The sequence below is a fragment of the Notothenia rossii genome (assembly GCF_949606895.1).
Source record: "Notothenia rossii genome assembly, chromosome: 6".
In the NCBI taxonomy this organism is placed as follows: Eukaryota; Metazoa; Chordata; class Actinopteri; order Perciformes; family Nototheniidae; genus Notothenia; species Notothenia rossii.
Window position 1 is genome coordinate 76,833,564 of NC_136909.1, and position 25,066 is coordinate 76,858,629.

The following is a 25,066-nucleotide window of genomic DNA, read 5'->3' on the forward strand; positions in this document are numbered from 1 at the left end:
TCAGAAACATCATTGTGTTTGTATCGAACGCATCTGTGTATGGGGCAGATGAAAAGACAACATTCGGATGAAATCTGGCATTTCTCTCCATCTATAATTTATTGGAATCAGCTTTTATCAAACAAATAGTATCCATACAGATTCAAAAAGGCAGAAACATCACTGAAACAAGATGCCCATGCATTTATGTTTCATCAGCTGCAAGGCCTCACTGTCATTGCCCCTATTTCCTGTTCTTTCAGCTTGGACATTTAATACAATGAAGTTAACAATGCAGTTAACATTGGTGATGAATAATAATCACAACGATACATTATGTACAGTAAATAAACAAAAATGATTAGTGTTTCATGTATAAACAGTAGAAAGTTGTTCACCCAAACCAAGCTTACTGTTTTATAAAGAAGTAAGCAGAAGCCTTGCAAAAATATATGCTTCTGATTTAGCAGCAATGTTGGGGTTTCCTTTAATACCAAACGTACTACCACTCAAAACATTTCATAATGCCTGTGCATGCATACTTCCTATTATAGCTCTACACTGGCTCTTTCATTATACTTGTCCAGACAAGGTTCAACTACATCTCTTAATTCAATACAACTCAAATGTACTGTTTTTCTTCATATCTTTCACACTTTAACTTAAGCTATGGTACATTTGATTTTCCTTATAATATTCTGAGAAGTGTTTGTACAAATAAAGAAATTCATGATTCATACAGTAAACCATTATTTGAAAACAATGCATTTTTAAAAGTGTGTCTAATAAAACAAAAAGCATCTGGCTTGTTTGTATTAAAATTGCGTCACTTGGTGACAAGTTTTGCATGATTAGAAATGTCTCTCTAATCAATATGGCTTAATGTAAAGTGGAAATGTAAATGTGTATAAAAAAGGAAGGATGTCATGATTGGCTGTAAAACATTACGTACGTAGAAAGATACGTTGGGATGTTGTAATCCATTTTTTTCTGCCTGTTCCAATGTGGGCTAATTGCATTTTGCAGCGTCAGGCACCGATCCACTAAGTAATATTGCCACGGGCAACCCAAGAAAGTTGGTGAAGTTGAATAAAATTGCAACAGGCAGCAGCTGTTTAGTTATTCATAGACAGAAGTGAGAAAATGTGCAGCGTCTAACAGAATGAAATGTATCTTGAGTCTTGTGTTTTTGTTTGAGCTCAAAGTAGATTATAAATCGTATTCACACATGTCACACAAGACATTATTTTAGCAAAAGCAGTAATTATATTTACCATACTTATCAAACACACAATGTATTCCCCTCATAGCAATCAAACAACACTAATGTTAAAAACAGGCATTGTGGCCAGCGACAAATTAAGCAGAAATAAAATAAAATGCATGTTTTCCACAACAGATGAGATGCAATTAGGTAATTAGCAATACATACAATATATACAGTATACAATATCTTCAGATTAAGTGAAATACAATCTTTGAATGTTTCCTTTATTGACCCTCACACTGTTGCAACATATGCAACATAAAACTGAAGCAGAACATACATATCGAAGAACCCAACCGTACCATAAACCACCATAATTACCATATTTTACACTGGAAGCCTGACGATCAAGCATTCCTGACAGAGGCATACTCTCCTGGAGTACAGATGTTTTCCATTATATTACAGTATGTTACAATTATTGTTTAGATCTGTAATCAAGTGCAAAGTGTAAAAAGAGCTTGCTTTAGAAAACAACATTCAGGGAAGGGAAATGCCTACATTAATTTCACAGGTATTATTTAAAATTGGCGTAGTCTGAGAAAATGTCGACAAAATCCTGAACCACTCTGTAGCAGTAGTCATATTGCTCCTGGAAGAAAAAGCAGAATAAAATAGTGTCACTTTGCGTAAACATGCAGAAATAGTTCCAAACAACACAAATGTGAATAAGCTGACAGATTCTGCACAGTGGGTTTGATAGGATCTCTTTTACTCACCACAGTCTGGACCATGTGTGGTCTCTTCATGCGTAAACTCTTGACGGTCTGGAAAACGTCCAGCAGGCCCTCAGCCTTCACCCTCTCCAGAATGTTACTGAGGGCAATGAAGGTACCGGTCCGACCCGCTCCAGCGCTGAAACATGAAGGACAAAAACATTAGCAACCACATCACATTCTGCACACACTGGACGGCCTTGAAAATGGGTTGCCTTGCTGCAGAAGAACTACAGATAATTTAGAAAAATAAAGCTCAGAAGAAGAATATTTCACATTCTCACTACTTCTACATTTCTTACAAAGAATGCTGCAATGAATCTCTTGTAATCCTTGCAGCAGAAGCTTTTTTTCCCATTTGAATTAAAAAGTTTGCAAGAGAAAAGGTGACCTTTGTGTTATAGTCCTAATAATCATCCCCACTTAAAGAAAGGCTAATCCAAACGCTAACACTAATCAGTTTGGAAGCTCAGTGTTTGACTGAGTCAATGTTTACAAGGATGGTGGGATGGAGAGAGGAAGACACAGAGAGACGGGGAGCGAGTGTGAGAGTGATGTGTGATTCGGAAGCGAAGTGTAGAGAGACTTTGGGGATTGCATCGGGTTAGCCCCGTTTCCCAGGGGCAGAGAAAAAGCTTTAAAAAGCCCTTCTTAGACAAGTGGTGATGAAGGAATAGAAGAGAGTGATGACACCATTTCCTGTCGTTAGCTCATCTTATCAGATTAATCATAGTGGGAGTCAGAGGAGATTTCACTTTGAGAGGTTTTAATTGACTGTGAATCAGTGGATTGGATCAATCCCACAGGGGTGTGCTGCTTTAGAATCACTTCACCTGAAGCTAGGTTCTGATCAAAGCTTTCACAGCTAAGTCTTTATAAGGGATCACATAAGTGGTTTAGGCATAGAACACCAGGTCTACTGAGGCAAACTGTACAATTTATCGTAACAGGCGTTTGAGAGAAAAATGTATCTGTACAAATGTAATTCCTTCCAATATCCCTCTAAAAGATTCAGGTGATAAAAGAAAAAGGGTTGAAATAAAAAGCACGGGCGGACAGAAACATTTATACCATGTCTGTAAAAATGTTCATCTACAGATACACATGCTGCAAAATGATCAGAACTGAATTTCCGCACCTGCAATGCACAATTATGGGACGGTTTCCAGACTGCTGCTGCTGCCTCTGTACAGCGGCAATAATGTCAATCATCCCTCTTCCTTCAGCCGGTATTCCGATCTCAGGCCATCCATGGAAGTGGAAGTGTCGGACGTGTTGCGACTTCTTTTCCTGGTGAGATAGAGTGCTTTCTCTGTTATTTTAATGCAGCTAAAGATGCTAGATATAATGACATTTCATGCATTTTAAACTGATAGAATAAAGTAGACGGGGAGGCATATAGGGGAATTGAAATTCAGCTTTTAAATGTTAGAATAAAACGTTACGCACTGGTCTGTAGGTGAGCACCATGTCTTTGAGAGTGAAGGTTTCACACTGTGTGTCTGCAGTCAGCTCCACAGTATAATCTCCAAATGTTACACTGCCCTCTGATGGCCAATACTGGAAACACTTTTCCTGGTGGAGAAGGTCAGATGGAAATACGATCAGGCTTCATTTGACTGATTAATGTCCTATTCTTTTTTCTGTGTTTTCAGTGTGCACCACAAGAGCAATATAAAACTATTAAATACATACACAGGCTGTCAGGAATAAGAAATAGGTAGAATAATGCAATGAAATAAGAGATTTTCTAAATGTGCAACTCCACTTTCCAGGCTGTACTTTTGCAGGAGCAGCGTACTGTACCTGCTCCCTCTCTTTGAGTTCGGTGAGCATAACGATTGAATGACACCTCCACTCCCACACCATCCTCCAGAAGTCCTCCACTGTGTGAGACAGTGGGCCCTGGGTTGCGATAAAATAGTCCTTCTGCCTGTAGCCCTGGAGGGCAGATCATCCGGTAAACAACACTTGAGAGTGCAGCAAACATAATATTTTGCATTGTTTTTAAAGGCAACAATGAGCTTTATATATACTTCTATGGGAAATCTATACAGGAGGATGAGAGGGAGTGCTTACATCAATAAAGGAGGCATTGATGTAGTCGGTGAACTCCTGTCCTCTCTTCACTGACAGCATTACTCGGTTGAAATCATCTGCACAAGAAAAAAAGGAAAAATAAAAACTTTCCACAAGTGATTCTTAATAAAATAAAAGTTTGAAAAGGCTGATGGAAAAAATAACAGAGCTAAGTTCAAATGTTGCTGTGTTATTAAAGCCAAATGTGCCAGAGCTAATATCAGATTTCACTGTAAAAGAAGTTGTAACCACAATTTCCCTTTCCCACTCTACTCTCACTTTTCAGTCAAGATACAAGCTGTAGTTAAATGCCATTGATCATAGTCATCCTGATTAGCTGGATATCTGTGTATATCTATAAAAATAACCAGCAGTGTGGCACTTTGATGTTACTGGGATGTGATGTATTATGGATTATTATCAGAGCAGTCCTTACAAGGAATGATCTGAAGCACACGGTTCTTCTTCATGTTGGCGGGAAGGTTTCCAGTTCTCATGTTCTCCTTCATTATGCGGACGTTGGTCAGTTTCTGTCAGGAGAAAGCAGGAGCAGATTGACATGATGAAAGGTTTGTTCTTCATCAGTGCAGGGCAGCTCAACGCTTATGAATATGATGACTCGGACAGTTTTAAAAACACAGAAGCTGGACAAAAGCATTTTGTATTTTCAGATATGAAGAAAAAAGAAGAAGAAGAAGAAGAAGAAGAAGAAGAAGAAGAAGAAGAAGAAGAAGAAGAAGAAGAAGAAGAAGAAGAAGAAGAAGAAGAAGAAGAAGAAGAAGAAGAAGACGAAGAAGAAGAAGAGGATTAAGGGAATCATTTCAGTAAGAGTGTACGGAACTGTGAGAACAAAAATGTGAATATTTCACCACGTTATATTAAATCCTTTGTGGCAGATATGGGGATTCTTATAAAGTATTAGTTGATACAAAGCATTGTTATCTATGTTAGTACCGCTAAGGGGGGCACCCTGGGCAAGTTTTACCCATGCAGGGCGCAGGGTGATGGGGACGATTCATTACTGACTGAAATGTCTGAGAGTGAGCCTCTGTCATCCTACCCTGAACTCCTCCTCCAGGCCCAGCCTGTCGTGGGGAGCCCTGGTGTTGTGAAGCCTCTGCAGATGGCCCTCCAGAGAGCACACATCCAGCTCCGTGTCTCCATACAGGTAGTACTCCAGCAGAGCCTGGTAGATAAAGGAGTACTGCATCTGAGGGGGAACACAGAGGAAGTCAAGGAAAAAGGTGGAAGAAGTAGCTTCAGTTTGCCAAACTATTTTTTACTATTTTCATGTATCATAGAGGAGGTTGCTTTTCTGTGTCCTCTCTTGTTTGTGCCTCCAACACTAGAGAGAGAGTGGAGCTGTCAGTCCGGGTACCACAGGCCGGAGAGGGTCAACACTTACATCTGTCTGGATGAGCTGACAGCGCTGCTCTCGTATTCTGCTCACAGAGCCGAAGACATCCAGCCTCTGTTCCATGTGCATCATGTCGATCATACTGTCAATGACAATGAACGTCCCAGTCCTCCCCACCCCGGCACTGAGGAAACACAAACAAGGGGAAGGCACAAGGTTGGACAAAAGTGAAGCTATGAAGGAAAATGTGTCGGATAAGAACTTGAAACAATATTGTTTCTGTATAGCACACATAGAACCTTAGCAACAGAGGAACATTACATGTACCGAATGGTTGAAACAAATGTATTTCTACTTTTATTTTAAGCTTCTATTAGGGTTTTTGAATGAAGGCAAAAATCAAATTTTATGACATTATAACCGTACTTAAAATGTAAATTCCTGAAAGTAAAATCCTCAATTTATATAAAGTGATTAATTGGACAAATCAAGTTGATCTTTTTTTTGTCAAGTCATCTTTTCTTTAATAAAACTAACTTTGGTGTGAGTGTTAGGAAGTAGGAAAGCAAACTTTTGGAAAAGGCTTAACACCAGAAATAACAAACTAAACAACAAATTAAGATAACGACGTGTATTTTGAAAAAGATTAACTATAAATAAATAACTGGTTCGAAAAGAAATAAAACAATGGAAAAAACTAAATAGAACAATTTGACGGTGAATTTAGAACCTCGATATCAACATTATGATCAAACTATTCTGTATATAACTACTGACAACACAACATAACTATATAGAAATATAAAAATGCTTCTGCTTTCTTCTAATATATTGCCAAGCTATCCCTGTTCTCTTAACATAGACGTCAATTGTGGACAGCCTGGAGCATGAGCATGTGTAAAAGTGCTTCACCTCTGAAGCACACTCCTAATAGATTTACTGAGGTCGTTTGAGCAGACGGCTCCGCGGGGAGCAGAGCTGCCGTCCACAGCGGGCGAGGGGCTCCTCAATGGGCCCCATTCAAGAACAACAGGCCCTCTCCCCCAGCACCTGTTGCTGCAGTTGCTCTCTGAGCTGCTGATTTCTTTTGTGAGGCTTTGCACTGATTGGCCGGGCAAACATAACATATGCACTCTTCAGTATATATTTATTTATGCTTCTATTCAGTTTTTATAAACTTGATCTACAGTTGAATTCCGCTCTAACATTACCAAACCTAACATGATACAAATACAAAAGAAGTATATCTTTAGTGTTTTATACTGTAGCTAAAAAGACAGGAAATATCCCAAGAGGTCTGTGTTGAAGGTTTTAAGAACTGTTGATTTTTTCACATACCAAATTTCAGTTTTGCGAATAGATTTTCTTGCAAATAGAGAAATTCATTATTCGCAAAGTATTTTCTTGTCTCTTTTAATGAAACAAAGCAGCTCTTTTTATTAACTTCTCTTCACTTTATTTAATTACATTTTTGTTCCTCGCTTAGAACAAAGGTCTCTTTCCTATAGAGAGAATAAATCATCTAAATTCACTCCTTATGGTACAACTTGAACTTTCTATTACAGGAAAAAAGTTCTGCTGTCAACTTAAACTTAAAAGCGGATTAAGAAACTTTTATTTCACCAAGTTTTAGTTAAGTTTAAAGTGTAGGGCTATTGCTAAGATCCTTATTTTAGAATCAGTATTCATTCCGATTATAATAATGTGAAAATTCCTTCCTAACTTTGTCTATGTTTTTATTGTAATACCTTGTTGACTCATATTTCTTTATATTATATATGTTTTTGTCAGAGATGATCTGCGCCTATTTCTATTTTTTCTTTTAAGCACATGGGGTCCACGCCTGCTGTATAAAATGTGCTCGATAAAAACCTTAGCTGATTGATTATTGTCATATATTGCTTTCTGGCTTTTGTTTTACAACACATTTTACCTGCAGTGCACAACAATGGGTCCAGCATACGTTGGATTGACAGTCTTGACCTTCTTGAGGAATTTCAGCATGCCGATGGGCGAGAACGGCACCCCGAAGTCTGGCCAGCTGGTGAAGTGGAGCTGGGTGACGAGGCGCGGAGCTCGGGGGCCGTCGCTGCCCTGCTGCGAAGCACAGAAACAAAGCTGAGCATGAAGCATGTTCACTGTGCAGACACACATCAGTCAAATATACTATGCTACCTACTGGAAAATTACCCTCAAATGTACTGAATCATTCGTCTCCTTTTGTCATTTCGCTACTTGTGACGGAATACAATTATTAAACATGTGTACTGGTGTGCTTCTGCCTCGCTCTCCTACTCATGAATGCTCTCTCAAGAGAACACAACTTCATGCTCTGTGTTCAGAGGATGTAAAAGCTCTCAGTGTGCCAGCTCGTGCTGCACACAGTCACAGTTTTCACAGAGTCAGAGAGGATATCTGCACTTCTCCGGCTTCAAATGGAAAGGGAACAAAGTGAATTTTGCAATCTGAAGGCTTGGCTGAGATAGCAGCATCAAAAACACACGGAGAGAACTACAGACACTGAGAGTGCTGTATGAACCTCTAAAGATGAGACATTTGTAGTGTTTACTGTATGTTAAATACACCTACACTTTCATGCTGGGCCCATAACATACACCCTTTAATATCCTTTAATTTGTTTCCATTTTCCATGTATTTATTATATTTTGCATCTCATAATAGTTTACTAAAATGTCTCCATGGGGAACTACACCATCTCAATGTAGCTTTGTTTCAAGTTTAATTTTTAATAAGAATCTAGCTATTATGATGATAGGTTTTTTTTATAGCAATTAAGGAGTATATTAAGAACAATATTGAAAAAGCACACTATTATTTTAATAGCATGTGTATGTCTAAATAAAGGCATCATTTAGCTTAACCTTTGGTTGTTTTTATTGTGTTATTGTGTCATTATTTCTGCTGCACAGTATAATCACTTTTTTTGCTGACGTGCTGTGAAATCAGCTGGAGTCCATACTGCTAACTGAGACACACTGTTCTGTTTAACAATAATACAAAAAGGGGATTTCATGTTAAAAATTAGCTTTTTCAAAATGATATACATACTGATATGGAGATCCACACATTTGACTTACATATTGAACACAGAACTTTCTAATGGTGTAGTCCACCAGTACAGTGACGTCCTCCATCGCCACTCTGATGTTCCCGTACATCCAGCAGCCTTTCTCTGGCCAATACTGATAACATTTGTCCTGGTAACATAATAAGAACAAGAAAGAGGTCAGTCTTTAATAACTATAAGAAAAATATACACCATAAAAAGGAAAAAAAAACGGTATTTTCATTGTAACTTACTTAACTCAAATGGTTGGAGATCAGCGTATGTTGTGTATCTTATTGGTGTGCGTACAGAAATGTGTATTTGACGTATTTCTCCCAATCCAATCCAAAGGCAATCACAAGGACTTTGTGCGACTCTGTCAGTCAATACGATCTTCACACTGACGTTTCAACTCATTAACTACAATCTCAGACTAATTATCATGGAGCCTCTTAGGATCTTATCAACAATTATTCCGTCATTGATCCCCATTGCCTCCATTCTGCCCTATCAAACCCGCAGTTGAGCTCTCAATTGATCATCCCTTTGAGGCTAAATTTAATGCGATGCTAAGTAATCTGCTGGGTGACACTTTGTATGGATCCTCAGTTGGAAAAGGGGTCAAATAAATGATGCCCATGACTTTGGGTCATGTGAATATAAAAGGGTTTCATTAATGGTGAATTGAAGCCATATCGATTGTATAGGTTAAATCTATACACACCCTATTTAAAATTAGAAAAGTGCATTGCCGAGGAAGAATACTTTTAGACAGACCTCTTTCCTTTCTTTCAGATTCGTCAGCATTACTATAGTTGCTGTTTTCTGCTCCCATATCATCCGCCAGAAGTCGGCCAGCGTCTCAAGCTTTGGGCCTGAAGCAACGTCAAGAAAAGTATTCAAATAAGCTGCAAATGGTTACAACTCGAATGCTTGCATGCTCAACATTCATTAAAAACTCAAGCAAACTGAAAAATGTACCTTGAGCTGCAATGAATCTGTTCTTCTCTTTAAAACCCTGTGTGAATGGACATGGTATTAATGAAAATGTGTCAAGAATCTTCCATATTACACGCTTAATTGCTACTAAGACTCACATCTATGTAGGATGCATTTATGTAGTCTGAACACAGATGTCCATCAAGATGACTCAACAGCACTCTTGAATGATCATCTGTGGAAGAGAGAAGAAAAAAGATCCTGTAAATAATGGGCTTATTTTTCATTCAGCCCACATCACCCTACGATTTAGAGATCAATAAAACTGCAGTCTAAAGGTTACATTAATATTGTGTGCTGCAGAATACATCCTGACACTCACATGGTAAAATGTTTGGGTATCTGTTTTTCTCTCTGTTGTGCTCTCGGCTCGCCTCCTCGAAAGACCCGTGGTGGTAGTAACATGGCAGCGACTATAAAGAAAGAACCCCCCCCCCAATACTCATGAGATCAAAATAAAGCCGGGGGTCGACAGCCTACCAACATAACATTTTATTACTATTTTTCTGTATTTGTTCTGTGCTTGCAGGACAAAGATCTTAGTCAGACCACACAAACTCACATTGAACTCCTCTCTGAAGAGCTTGCCGTCGTCTGCCGAGCGTATCCGGTACTCCTCCTCCAGCGAGTCCAGAGGGATGGGGAAGTACCTCTTGGAGGGCGAGGGGGATCTGGGAAGGAGGACCACTGTCTGCTCTCCTGTGTTTTAGGGAATATATGGCAGTCATACAGCTAATGTTTCCCAACAGAGAACATTACAAGCTCTCATAGCACCTGCAAAAACAAGCCTGATGGCCATTAAGATTTCCTACTTTTGTGGGTACATGACAGAAATGATTTCTCCGGTCATAAACATGGTGCCGCTGCTGCTGCTGCAAGGAACTGTCTTAACTCAGAATTTGGCCTTTCCCCTAATTTATGAACTTTCTACTTGAAGTGAAAGTTTATATGACTCCCTACGTGCTGGGAAAGCCAAGGGCCTTCCAAGACCTTTCCAGCTTCCTTGGACTTCAGATCGTAAAACTTTCCGAGTCCATAAAGAATGTAAAGCTACACTTAAAACTAAAAAGAAATAAAAAGTAAAAGGCTGTATTATATTTTAAAGCACTTGGTGGTTATATTGAGTACAACACAATGTTACCTTGTTCCTCCAAGAAGCCATTTGGTATTTTTTTGTCCACCGAGGTAACGAGAGCTTTCCTGTGGTTTTTGAACCTGTAGTAATCACACAGAGAGAAGCAGGGAAAGAAAAAGCCTCAGAGAAGATAAAGGGCAGACATCTCTATTAGGAAAGCAAAAACAAGTGAACCCCAATTACTAGAACATAGCTGGTGAGGACATAAAATAAGCAAACAACAAATACTAAAACCAATATCAACCACGTCAGAGAGGCAAAGCTGTTCCTCCTCATGTCTCCGTCAGGAAAAGAGCTCTGAGCCGGCTGATCAGTGAATGAGTCTGACCCGACCTGACCTAGCTGTTGTTGTTTGCTGGCTTACTTGAGAAGCAGCTGTTTACCCATAAGCCAATGCTCACCGCATGTTCCCCAACCACCCCCGTCCTGAAGTTTTAACCCGACACACTCTCACACACATACACACGCTTAAAGGGACAGAGACAGAGAGAGAGAGGAGAGAAGGCACAGACTAACTCCAAACTAAAATAGCCAGATCTGAATGTTTCTTTACTCACCTGAGACAGTAGATAGTCAGCAGGACAACCACGATAAGAAGCAGGGATATGATGAGTGTCGAGGGCAGCACATGAGCCCCCTGGTGGGTGGGGTTTTCTGGATAGAACACTAAGTCGTCAGTATACTTTTAATGAAAGACAATGTAAACTTGTTGATATGCAAAGGATACGTTTGATGGGAAGTGCATATACTGTTTTTTTCTTGCTATCTGTACATTCAATTTGAAGCATTTTTATTTTTGTGAGATCTAGAGGTGCTGAGAAGTAGATGTTCTCCCTACGCAGTAAGGCTAACCGTGTCCCCTGTTTCCAATCTCCTTGCTAAGCTACTGTAACTTGCGGTTATCTATTTATAAAAAAAATTCATCTCAGTCTTTGCAAGAAAGCAAATCAGTGGATTTCCCAGAATTGGAAACTATTCCTTTGAAGCAATACTTTGTAATTGTACTGAATGGTGACCACTGTAACCACATGTGAAAGGATACTGTTATCAAGTAAAATGTAGTGTCACAGCAGAATGAGTAGCAAAGAGTCAGCAAACTGACTTTTTAATTTTAATTGCACTCCAATAATTCAGTTTGCCAAAATGTATTACCGTACCATACGGAACTGGTCACACTAGACCAAGTAAGGCGGTATCAGCAGTTTTCCTGTGTATTTAAATGAGCCATATTAATGCTAATAAATTAGCTTTGTATATGTATGCAGAATAAAAATGTTATGTATTCTTCTTAAAGTACATACTGAAGTCTCTCTTTAATATCTGATCCTTTCCATGTGTTGTATGAATGCAAAGAAAAAGACAAACACATTTCTACAGTTACCTGCAGTTTGATTCTCATGAGATGAATTATTCACAGCAATAGAGATCCCAATCAGGAACAACACCATTGTCACTGTGGATGAAAAAGAACCACAGTCACTTGAAACATAAAATCAGATTCAACATTGTAATTCTTTCCACCTCCCACTAGAAGGCGCCACATCTCTACGAAAAGCCTCTGCAGCTGTGAGTAAGATGCAGAGGGCAGAGAGGAGAGCTGCTGGCTTTGATGCGGCTGGAGAGTGATGTCTGTCTCTCTGCTGAGCAGTTACAGTCCTTGTGGGAAATCTGCTGGCAGTCTGGTCCTGCCAGGCTGACTTGAAAGAGCTGCAGCATATCAAATAGCCTAATATTCAGACATCAAACCGGAGAGGAGGCTTTAACCCTCAGGTGACAGTAACCATATCCCCTGTAGACTGTGGATTTGACACTTGAGTTGAGCTCAATGTAGTATTTGTTAGAAGCCATCTCATTTTGCAGCGTTGTCTTTGATGTACAGCACCGTTCAGCCTGGGAAAGCATCCTGCATGGTCACAATAAGACACTGTTCATCAATGATTTGAAATGTGGAGGACACCATTTAGGTGTGATCTTCCTTGTTTCCTCTTCTACTGCAGCTTCTCTTTTTATACCTCAGTCACTCTCCCTCTTTGTCCCTGAACCATCATTATATTCTAAACCACATTCTCACTTTTCCCTTTTTGCTTCATGGCTGGGAGCTATTTGAGATTTATTTTGGGAAGAGCTCTGCGAGTGTCTTTCCAAAATGAAAAGTATATATCAAGTTACTCACAACTACACCGGAATTAAATAGATTTTGACACGTTATCCTTGCGTCTTATTATTTCCAAGTTGTAGAAGCCAATTTCTTCAAACTCACATCCATTTTCCTCTTTTCTCCCCCATTGTTATAATGAGAGGGTAAGAAATCATAGAATAAATTGGGCAAACGGGGCAAATCTGCCTAAATGGCTTTGATGGAATAAATGAGAGAAGCAAGAACTCAGTGTCCTAATTTATCCTCTGTACCAAGTCCCCTTCTCGTTATAGAGGCCACAAGACAGCATGGAATAATTCATTGTGTCAATTTAGTTATTCTAGAAATGGGTCATCTAGGGGCCTAATTTGTGATGTTTGAGAGAATTTCTTCCGCATAACCCTAGGGGGGCTTCACATAACTGTATCTTCCCAGGCTTATGTAGAAAACGGAGCCACATGATAACGCTCTAACAATGTGCTCAAAAACAAATGTATGCCAAAACTTATAAAAGTATAATTGGACAACAAATTAGGGGCTTTGTGTTTTGCACATTATACAGTCTCTCTGCTGTTATAAACAGTACAGCATACAGGATGCTGACAAGATTACACACGTACCATCTGCACAAAACTGCTATATTTCACGTATTTAATCTTCTCAGTGCAGTCAGATCTGTATTTCTTTAATAATAATCACTGGACAAACATATCAAATTCCCCTAACACCCATTTAATGTCCCAGAATCATCGCTGCGTGCAAATAACAGACACACACACCGCCATTTCTCACTTCAGAGATGTGTGCATGCCTGCACATACGTCCCACAGCCAAAGGCTATGTGTTGCATATGTGCCGCACTCTGCTGGAGAAGCCAGTGTTAACAAGCTGACAGTGTTGGCACCTGTTCCCCACTCTACCCCACTGGGCAAGTCACATTCACTCACACAGAGCCATCCTACAGCTCTATGCAGCAAGGCATGCTGGGTGTACGGGTCAGTGCGCAGGTCGCAGGATATCTGTCATCTCCTGGCAGCTTCAGTATATACAGCAAAAAGCCAAGCCAGGAAATGAAAGAACAGAAGGGGCATATAAAGACATGTTAAATGCACTGTCACTTTAAATGATTCCATTAAATGAAGAAATGATGAGTCAAATCTAGATCAAATATTTTCCAGTTAAAAGAAAAATGGAATAGAATTGAGTCCTATGTGATGAATCATTATGTGTTGCAGTGTGGCCCTCTGGCCAACAGAGGGGATTGATGACACACATTGAGAGAACACTAAGAAGAGGAAGAAATATAAGGTGTCTTATGAGCGGTCATTTATTAGTTTATCTATAGGATGCACTGTGTGAGTCACTTTATAAAAAAGATTTGGCCAAATGATAACATACATATCTCACTTCTTTTTCAGACCAAAAGGAACAAGGGTTTTTGTGTTGCTCATTAAAGCATTTAGTAAAACATGGTGATTATAGGTCCTACAAAGATGCTCATCGTTCTCCTTCATTCAAGGCTTCGAAAATGTAGTCCTTGATTACAAACACAATTTTTATATCTTCAGTTTAGCCTTAAAGGGCCTGATATTTATCATGTAAACAAGACTTTAATGAGAATTCAATAAAGTCATGGCGACTGACAGGATATTACTTAAACTTTCTCTGAGAATTAATGATGTACATTTCTTCATATTCCTGTTTCAATCTGCATTTATCTTTAAAGAACTTGTCATGACTCATTATGACATTGACTAATGCCATTTACAATGCACTATTTATATATCTTAATTAGCATATGACATCATGTGACCCTCATTTGAAAAGGGGATTTGCTGGAGAGACCCATTTTAAACGAGGAAAAACACGCTTTGGTATAATTGGCCTCGCCATCCCAGCTATTTCATCATTTATTCCAGATCCCTGCCTCTGTCTGTTTAATGAAAGACTAACAGCAAGGTGATACCTTCAACCTCATGCACCTGCTTGACATACATGTTTGCAGGCTATTAAATTATACTGCTTCAGTTGAGTTGGGAGAGCAGAAGGAATCCATGCATGATGCAATGCTAACATTTAAAATGCATCACAGGGCGGCTGAACCTTAATATGAATCATTCAACATTGATCCGCTTTGATTTTGTGAAGAGAGATAACATGAAGATAAGCATGACAGTGCATTAAATGTGAGACAGCTAGATAAACTTAAAAAAACCCAAGTGAAAAATAATAAATAGTTAATATATACTATATACTATATACTATATACTATACGTCTCTCACATTTCGAGGCACACTAAAATGTTTCTGCTTCACTTCCACATCGTCCTCACCTTGGCTCCCAAACCATCAAAAATAAAAAACACCAACCACAGAAATATGAATTCTCCTTTTGCCTGCAGCGGGTTCACTCAAGTTTATCATTAATTCAAAGCAAACTGCTGGGGAAGACGATGTGTTATCTATTTCCAACCAGTTTCAACAGTTTTTCCCCATTCTGTTTTAAAATGACTGTATTTACAAATGTAACCTTACCGATATAAACAGAGTTTTATTTTCCAATTCCATGAAAATCAGTTGAATTCAGAAATGTGTTTCTGAGAACACTTAAGCAGATTATAAATACCTAAAGCATAACAATATGATTTTATGCTGACCTCCAGCCATGTGTTTGTGGGGAATCTATTTGAGCTTTGCAGCCAGGAATAAAAATGAAAGTTTTCCCTGCAATTATCCTTTACGATTGTTTTGCTAAAAGCATGTGGATTAAACATGTAAAATGCAATTTTTACAAGTTTACTGTAGCGCTGCAATGAGGTGCCAATGGGAAACAGCTGTCAATTATTATGGACATTTTTAATGGCAGTCTTACAATCTACAAATCAGAAAAAATTGCAAACACTACCAATCATGCATGTTTTACATTACTACTGGGCACCATTAAAAGACACCAGCACTAAATCAGTTGGTTACTTTTAATTATAATAATGATGTAAACTTTATTAATCTCACTAAGAATTTCAATTTAGTTTATGTTACACATATAAATGCATTTGCTCTGTTGGCATATCATTACATTTAAATCTAACTCAACCCTACAGATAATCCCTACCTGCTTTAATCTGCTTTTACATTTACAATCTATCCATTATCCATACCTTAGGGTAATAATGCATGTAGTTTATCCCATCATGCACTGGGAGGCTGGGTACACCCTGGAAAGCTATCTATTGAAATCAAAATGGGTTTTATATTGAACAGTTATGAGTATGCAAAGGGTCTATAAAACCAGATCGAGCAATAAGCAAAGTCAACCGCTTAATGTCATCTAAAATATATGAATAGTTTGTTGTGAACGTTTGGAAAATAGTTTTACGTGCAATAACTTTTATACACAGTTTAACAGGATGCTCAGCAAAGTGCAATGAAGCAAGACTGGTGTCTACAGCCACGCTGAGGCTAAATTCAGGCACAGCTAAATGCTAACTTCAGCCAGCATGCTAATATTGTCACAATGACAATCATTTGTAGCTGGTAAAATGTACAGTTAACAGTATTTCCTATTGGCTTAGCATTATAGACTGCTTGAAATAGCAAGTTAAAAATAAGGCTTTTATTTAGCAAATATCTGATCATAATCAGATTTTGGATACATTAAAATATTGACTTGATGATAGACACCAAATGTATTATAATGAATCCCTACAGTAGGTCTACATTCATGTCAGTAAAATAGGTCATGGCAATGCATAACATAGTTCAATGTTTCAGTCTGGATTAAAGTGGTGAATCGACCGACAGACAGACCAACATTGTTTATCCACTTTACTAAATGATGCACTACTGCATCACCACATGACACTCTAACATTACATTTATATTAATTGGAATGCACCACAGTACTGTAGGCTATGGAAAACGCCGCACGATATGTAAACAAAAAGGAGCTTCACTGATCTGACCCTGCTAAAAGCTTACAGCAATTGAAACCTCCATTCCCTTGAAAAATATATGATTTCTAAATAATTCAATGTGTTCCACATTGTAGAAAGGACATTCATGGATATTTGCCAGACGTGATGGCTACTGAACTATGGTTTCTAATCTGGAACTATCAGAGCGATATTTTGAGGTTTGCTTGACTACAAATGTGTAATGAGGCATAAAAACCCTGCTAAAAAATATAGGTGTCATTAGTATTGCAGGAAGGTATTTTGCATTATAAAAAGGTTAATAATGTTCTGTTCACAGGGGAACTAATACACAAATATATACAATTGATATCTAATGATGACATCTAATGTTTTAGTTTCTTCACAAATCAATACAGGCCCAAAGACAGACCCATATTGTGTGCTTGGCGAAGAATAGATGGCATGTCTTGTACACAATAAGATTTTTTTTTAGTTTCCAGGGAGAGTGGAAACAAAGGCAGGGCAACAAAGAAAGGAAAACCAGAAACAGCCATTGTCAAGTGCCAAGGAAACGATGGGACGAGAGCACAAACACATGTCAGGGTAGTGTGGCAGCATGAAGGAGTGGAGAGATGATAGAGGAGATGAGACGAGAGGAGAGGGGAGAGGAGAGGGGAGAGGAGAGGGGAGAGGAGATGGATTCTGGGTTGGGAGATAACAGCTACAATGGAAGACATACTTGGTACACAGAGGCAGTAAAAAGGATGAAGCGGTACATCGCTGATATATCTTTAAATGCAGTTCACTCTGAGGCTTTGCAACATGATTTCCTTTCAAAATACACATAAAAAAAAACTAATTTCGCTACAAATCCTCACAAAACCTTATACCCTATACTAGGACTGCTACTGTATCGCTATCTCAATCTTGTTTACATGTCTCCGATCACCTTCTGCTGCATTGTTAAGGTCAAAAGAATCAATCTAGAAAGGAGACACTGTAATTATTAGATTATTTCCCATTAATGGATAGAATTACAATTGATTCCCTGAAGCGTAATTGACCTGTTCGTTGGTCAGATGGATTAATAAAAGACTTACACTTCCAAGCAAAGCCAGTGTGATCTGGTATCAGTTGACCCGTCAGTCCATAGCAGCCATGTGATCCCACTTCCTGTCTTGGTCGGACTTATTGAGGTCTCCTACCCTCAGTCCTTCTCCTACTCACATCCTCTCCGAGATATTGATGATAGTACCGGATGAAAGATGACTCAGTGAGGTCAGTGGTGGAGCCTGAGGCCCTTGTGAGAGCTTTAGATTGGGATCAAATCACAGGGGAACCTGGGAAATGAAAGCAAAAGACAATAGTTAGAAATGTTAACCTAACCCAAATGTCTTCTTTATTATATATTCTCAAGAAATAAAAGAGGCAGGCCTTCTTTGAAACCCTATTTGAGGCCAGGGCAAAAATACCCCTAAGACGCATGATTACACAACAAACAGATGGGAAATGAGTGGGAGTTTGCATCTGTGCACAGTATGTCTGTGAGAATGACTAGGTACTGCATTTAATCAAATGGGTGAGGATGTAAATGGCTAATGTTAGTGTACTGTTTACTTCAACACCCTTTGTTGCAATTCCCTGAAACCACTGTCGCAAAGCAAAAATAACAACAAGCTATTTATCTCCAACCATGCAAATCTAATGATCCCCAAATTAGTCTTCCCAAACAGTGTCCGTGGTACACATGAGGAGTTTTCACACAAATACAACTTGCTTCTAACAATATAACCTTCAAATATAATCACATTGATTAAGAGAGTGATGTTCACAGACAATTTAGTCCAATTAAAGCTACACGCAATGGCAAATCTCTACATGAATTTGACTGTACAGTGATGTTATTCTATTGCAGTGCTCGAGTCTGAGAAAAAAAGCGTGCCCCTCTTGCCCCTCACTCCTACTCTCCGAGTCCCTCTGCCCACAGGTGTGAGACACAAAGCCATATTGTTAACACTTGGCCGCTGTGACGCAGAGAGGCTGAAAGCAGAGGAGAAGAGGTGAATTAGTCACTAAACCCAGCAGGACGGCCCACTCAGTCTCAGTCTGGGTGAGGAGAATGAATGAACAATGTTTTAAAACACCTCTTTTCACAAGTGCTGTAGTAGCTCTGCTCAACTTTTCCAAATGTTGCAAAGTGTTTGGCATTTGAACATAAACCTGTTCGACATTAAAAGCACCAACTTTATCCTGAGGACTAAACCTGGTCAATAGATCTCTTATAAATGAGACTTTAGAAGCTCTTAAACGTCATTGTTAGAAACACATGCAGATTGTGAGAATAGGTGACAAATACAATCAAGGTGTGTGCAAAATCTAGCAAAATCTTTTTATCATATGTCGATAGTGTGAGTGACAGCTGTTACTGATGAGCTTAGGAATTTAGTCGCCCATTTCCAAAAATAAACTCTCACAAACACTGGCGCATCTTCATTAAGGCTTGATTTATGGACCTACATCAATGTTTTCATAAACTTTGTTTGGTATCCTTTGACATGGGAAATTCTCAGCTTTTATCAAAGTTCAGTTATCTGGCAAATAATAGAGATTGATTCTATTAATAACATATATTTTCAAAAAAATGTTGTCTGAATAATGGTGTTTTAGCAGTGTGGGAAAAGAAACCTGAATACTGATAATCACTACACTTAATGGATGGACGATTTTCTTATAATTTTCTTGTGTGAAGGTGTGTGTGTGTGTGTGTGTGTGTGTGTGTGTGTGTGTGTGTGTGTGTGTGTGTGTGTGTGTGTGTGTGTGTGTGTGTGTGTGTGTGTGTGTGTGTGGGGGGGGGGGTGTGTGTGTGGGGGTGTGTGTGTGTGTGTGTGTGTGTGTGTGTGTGTGTGTGTGTGTGTGTGTGTGTGTGTGTGTGTGTGTGTGTGTGTGTGTGTGTGTGTAATAAGAAAACCTTTTGGATACATTTTAAATCTCTATGCTATCTTTACATTTGAATGGGAAATTCAACCATCAAGTCATTCAGTGGAAAACACTAACAACCAAAAGAAGCACATTTTTGTTTCACTGCTTTACAACGACTTAAAGGTCCCCTATCATACTGTTTTCCATCAATATATTATAGGTCTCAGATATATACAAAACATGTCTCTGAAGTGTTTGGCTCAAAATACCAAACAGATCATACATTGTAGCATCCCATAAACCCCTCTGTTTCAGCCCTGTTTCAAAAGTGCAGATTCTCTGTCTGTTACTTTAGATGAAAATAAGGAGCCCCTCCCCACGCCCCTCTGAGAGATATTTGGTTAAAAAAAACACAATGGTGCTCTAGGAGGAGATTCAGGTGATAAGGTGGGGGTGTTACCTCGGTTGGTGATTGGCTAATGGTTACACAAGCCAAAAAACCGTTATGACATCATAAAGTGGCCAAAATCTGATCAGCTCATTTTCAGACAGGTTTTTATATAAAATATGTTTATTACAAAAAGTGAGCGAATATTTTTTCCTAAAACTTTCAGAATCTCTTTACACAGAGGGGACACATATTTATGTATAAAGACATTGCATAATAGGTGACCTTTAAGATACAGAACAGAAAGATCCAAACTAATCCAGTAAAGTAATCCTGACTTTTTTGTTTGTTCATCTTCCATAATGTTATTAATCTATTATAGAAAGTCCATCAGTACTTTTTCCTGGCTCCTCCTTAACCACATAAGATGTTATATAAGGGTTTTCAGAGGCCATGTAGCTCTCCCTCTGTTAGTAATTCACACTGACATGAAATTAATGAAGGTTTTCTTCAAGGTAACATGTTTCAAAACAGGGATGGTATGGCACCAATTTCTCTGATTCATCCAGCAGAGAAATCTCCAGTGAATTGATTCTATATGTGGATCTAGTGAATGTACAATGATACAACAAGGTCATGCTTAAAACATATACGAAGGAAAAACTGTCAGGAAACAGCTAATGCGACCTTTGACCTGACCTAAAAACATAAATCTCATCACTAAATCTGTCAATCAAAAATGAATCACAGAGTAACCAGGCAGAAATGGGTCTGTCCTCTGAATTTGAACACATTTCTGCTCCCAAGTTGAACTCCCTAGTTTATATTCAGATGGTTTTTAGAAAAGTTTAGTTATCGAGCAGCGGTAAGACAATTTTAATAATAGATACAATACTGTAGGTTATGCGCTACACTCAAGTTACATCATGCTTAAAATAATTAGGCTAGGCCTTTTGCTATGGTAATATAGAATCATTAATGTTAAGAAGCCTCGGCTAAATGATAATGGGTATAAAAAATGTATATAATATGCTAAGTTATTCATACTGCATTTCACTTGCACAAGTCATTTGGGAGACTTTATAAAGCCATCTTCATCTTTTCAGACGGATTATTGTTCCCTTTCTGCATCACACATGCAGTCAAAAGAATAAGGAGACATTCTCGCGGCTTACGATTACTGCAAGCACAAGAGCTTCCTTTCTGTGCCACTCTGCCCATTGACTAAGAGGGGAAACATGCAGGCCATTAAAGTTTTATGGGAGTGCAGTCATCACCCAGCACTCTGTGGTTCAATCATTAATTAATACCAAAACAGACAACACTAAGTACTGTAGCTAAGCGCTGCTGCAGGGTAAAGTTGTCTCTACATAATATCTAATAATGGATTCGATATAACTATTGTACTCTTTTGAGATTATTATTTTAATCGTTATTTGCTTGGTCAAAATATTTAAAAATCCTATATCTGATGACGCTATTCAAACAACTTTAATAATGAATGAGTGTAATGAATAGCTATTCATGCTATTCAAATACTGCCTTCCTGACACATAATTCAATATTGATGGCTTCTGCCCCGAAGGCGCACATGATTTTCCTGAGATGATGAATCCATAGTTTTATATAAAATGAGGGAAACTACTGAGGGTTTGCAGAGAGCTCAGATGCATGCAGGAACCTTCATTGTATGATGCTCAACATGGAGAGCAAGCAGAGACTGCGGTTTGTCAGTCAGGCTGCTAAATTTGATTTCACACATGTGCACAAATTCAGATTGTGGTGACTGAGTATCATTAGTCAATTCAATTTTTGAGGTTGCCTACTGAAAACGTGCCTGGAGAACTAATGCTGCTTTTTACAGTAGACAATAAAGACATACAATACAAAACTATGAAACAATCGTGTCTTTTCGGAAATAAACCATTAAAAGACATGTCTTAATGTTCATGAAATCTGCCAATTTCACAACACTAGAGAAAAAGATCCAAAATAAACATTTAGGTGGCCATTTGGGTGTATAGCTATCTCTTTAATTCACCAACAGTTAACACTAGATAATGCCTTATTTGAATATTTAATCAAAGGATTTCATCAAATGAAAACAAAAGAATGGTCTGTTAGAAATCACCTGGAGATGTTTATGGAGATTTGTTTGAGATGAAATGTTCCCCTAAAATGAATGAGCACATCAGAGCCTGAGCATCGAACCCCCACACTTAGAAATAAGTGGCCATCACCGGGGGAAATAGCTAAAGAATATTATTTTTATGCATTCATATTAGATGATGAGTAGAGTAATCTCCAGCCTCAAGTTTGAGAAAATGACACTTCTGGGACACAGCGTAGGTGAATCCAGGGACACGAGATAATGATTATCACAATTACAGCTCCACCATTCGTTCTGCTGCAGCTTAGCCAAGAGGGACACGTGTGCTCCTTTCACTAGAGTCCAGCATAAGTGAATAGAAGATGCAAGAACTGTGAATCAAACTGTGTTACAGCAGTCCAGTCTGATGATTATGTTTTACTTGACTACATGGTATAAATACAATGTTATTTGTGATATTTTAAACTATTTTTAAGGCTCAAATTGGACCCAGCAGCTTTATTCTCTGACTCTTTCACACCTCATGATCAGACGGAGTGACAACATGAGTACTTCCTCTTCCCACAGCAAGTCACACCTCAAGTCAAGGTTAATTTATAAAACACTGGCCTCTAAACAGATGCTGTATTAATAAGATGATAATCAAGTCTTGAGTGGGTGGCATAATGCACCTTTTTAAATAGGGTTGTGATGATGCAGTGGAGCGTGTTGTTTCTCATAAAATGTATGGATGTACATTTGAAGAGTATCCCTGGTTTACATCAAGTTGCAAACATAACACAGCAGAACACACTTCATCATAATCAAGAGTGCAGTTTAATCAAAAAATGTACTGAGGTGCTTCACAAGGTTATGTGAAGCACTCTACTCTACATATGCAGAGAGTCCATACAGTTAATAATAATCAGCATCTACAAGGCCATTCCACTTGTTTCAATGACAAACTATTACAAGGGTGTCAACAGCAGAGAAAGAAGGCCACTTAGACAAAAGTCAGACAGTTCAGTTTAGCAGATTATGAAGGATAATTAACAAGACACCTAATGCAACATGTATATGGTTAATTAACCTTTTATTAGCCCACATGGCTGAATATGCCAGGCATGATTAAGAACGGTTAAAACATGAATCAGTCTGTATAAAGTTACTTGACTTCCCACATTTTACAAGTCATTTCCAGTTAAAATAGTTCAGCAATAAGCAAAACATTTACAAAAACGACTTAATCTGTGAAATAATCTACTGTATACAACAAACCAATCACATTTCCATTGCATACTAAACTGATTATGAATGTGGAGATGCGTAATAAAACCAATGAGTACAGAAAAACAAGGATGGAAAAAGGACTTTCCATGACTGAAAATGAAGATACTGCAGTTGAGAGGGCATCATTTAAATCACACATAAATCTTTAACCATTCTTCTTTCGGACCAGGTGTTCAACACTCACCTCATACAAGAGGACACCAGTGAAGCATTGAATAAGGTTTTATGACTGTCATCTGATAGAGCATCTATGGCAACCACTGAATTACCCTCAAGCAGATGAACCACATATTATGTAAAAGAAATGCATCATGTTGACTCGGCAATGACTCATGTCTTTCTACACAGGATGTTGTTATATCAATGTCCTGTTTTCATTCATGTTCACGGCTATGCTCAATGACACCATTGTGGATGATTTCAACACAGGGTTATTCTCATTTTAGGATATTTAAAAAGGCAGCATCAAGAAATGAAACCTCAAACTAGCATGTGTCTAACTATAGCTCATGTATTCCCAAGGAGAAAGAGATGTGGGCCATGTGTCCCAATATTCAGACCACAGATGAGAAAACTGAAGAAATTCTCAAATTAACATCAGCGTTTTGAGGCCATTTAATTAGGGATGGAATGGAAGTTGTTGTGAATGAGGTTATGGTGAGTGAGGGACATTTATAATTCATATCATGTGAACACATGGCATTTCCACCAGTTTCCTATAGGCTACTGCAACAATTATGACATCTTATTGTCCCATTAATGTTGTGTTCCAGATGTATTGGCCAGTCATTGTCATAGTGCCACAAAGAAATGTAGAATTGAGAGAGACTGAGCTTGTCTGAGATAAGGATGTATATTTTATTTTGAAATCAGACATTTGACCTGGATATGCCCTTGCTTCAAAATAAAATAAACTGGCACATTATTATATCTATACAAGAAAACAAACTATAGTGTGTAAAATACAGTGTCCAGTGTGAATGTTTAGTATGCAGCGTAGGCCTGTCTACATGTGTACTACGTGTACTCGCCCCCTAGCGTTTTCTGTCTAGACCAGTGAAGATGCTGCATATCGAGTGCGCCCCTTCCCTATAAAATCTGCTCGCAATTTCGATCCAAAATAACACATTTTTCAGATGACACCACAATTAATGTAAAAAAAAACATTTGTACAGGCGAAAATGTTCTCATGGGGCATCCTGTGGTCACAGGGCGTGTGGATTTGCTCCACTAACCCATATTTACTGTAGTGCATGTTGTGTGTTGAGGAATGCTATAGCAGCTACAGCATTTTCTGCTTGTAGCGTAATGCAGTGTGGACTAATTAAGATAAATGCACGGAGGCTAATACACCGCAGCTACACTGAGCACCGGGGAGAGGTTTAAGAAAACGAGATAAAAGACACACAGAAAACAGCCGGTGTTTGCGCAAAAACACGCAAATGGAAAGTAGCCCGGCTGGTTTAAAGAGCTGTTTTTTTCCCCCTCTTACCGTAGTACTCTGCGGTGACCTCGCCTCACACGGCGCAGCGGCTCCTGATGTCGGCTGGTGTCTTCCCTGCTTGCCTCTCCTGCTATGTCCTTAGGATGACAGCACAAAAACATCAAGTTGTCGAATCATGTGACCGGAGACGAATAACGCGTTTAGGTTCCCCTGATGGTCATATTTCCAGCAGATCTCTCCGAGGATGCGCTTCCCCCTCCTGTCTGTGCGGAGCTTGTTATGGCAG

General features: G+C 38.7%; 1 protein-coding gene across 5 annotated transcripts; it reads right to left on the reverse strand.

The window, feature by feature from the left end:
* Positions 1-68: 68 nt before the first annotated feature.
* On the reverse strand, positions 69-25,066 carry LOC307042294 (receptor-type tyrosine-protein phosphatase epsilon-like). Of its 5 annotated transcripts, none has more exons than XM_079686104.1 (21): positions 24,829-25,066; positions 17,751-17,990; positions 11,981-12,052; positions 11,157-11,265; positions 10,606-10,679; positions 10,027-10,163; positions 9,787-9,877; positions 9,563-9,639; positions 9,447-9,483; positions 9,243-9,340; positions 8,497-8,616; positions 7,332-7,492; positions 5,447-5,582; positions 5,102-5,251; positions 4,478-4,571; positions 4,042-4,118; positions 3,769-3,903; positions 3,412-3,537; positions 3,101-3,252; positions 1,966-2,101; positions 69-1,838 (listed from the first exon to the last, which is right to left on the reverse strand). In XM_079686104.1, exons 3-21 carry the CDS (start codon positions 12,045-12,047, stop codon positions 1,764-1,766), a joined length of 2,052 nt encoding a protein of 683 aa, XP_079542230.1. In that variant the 5' UTR covers positions 12,048-12,052; positions 17,751-17,990; positions 24,829-25,066; the 3' UTR covers positions 69-1,763. The 5 variants fall into 5 exon arrangements, with proteins under 5 accessions (XP_079542230.1, XP_079542229.1, XP_079542231.1 ...); XM_079686103.1 differs by having other exon boundaries at positions 7,332-7,495; XM_079686105.1 differs by having other exon boundaries at positions 7,332-7,495; positions 11,157-11,253; positions 24,829-25,065.

Coding starts and splice junctions, on each gene's coding strand:
- LOC307042294 (XM_079686103.1), bottom strand. CDS start 12,047: ATGGTGTTGTTCCTGATTGGGATCTCTATTGCTGTGAATAATTCATCT. Junction 5,252..5,446: donor GTCAGCTCATCCAGACAGAT/GTAAGTGTTGAC, acceptor GTTCCCCCTCAG/ATGCAGTACTCCTTTATCTA. Junction 3,904..4,041: donor TCAATGCCTCCTTTATTGAT/GTAAGCACTCCC, acceptor TCTGCCCTCCAG/GGCTACAGGCAGAAGGACTA.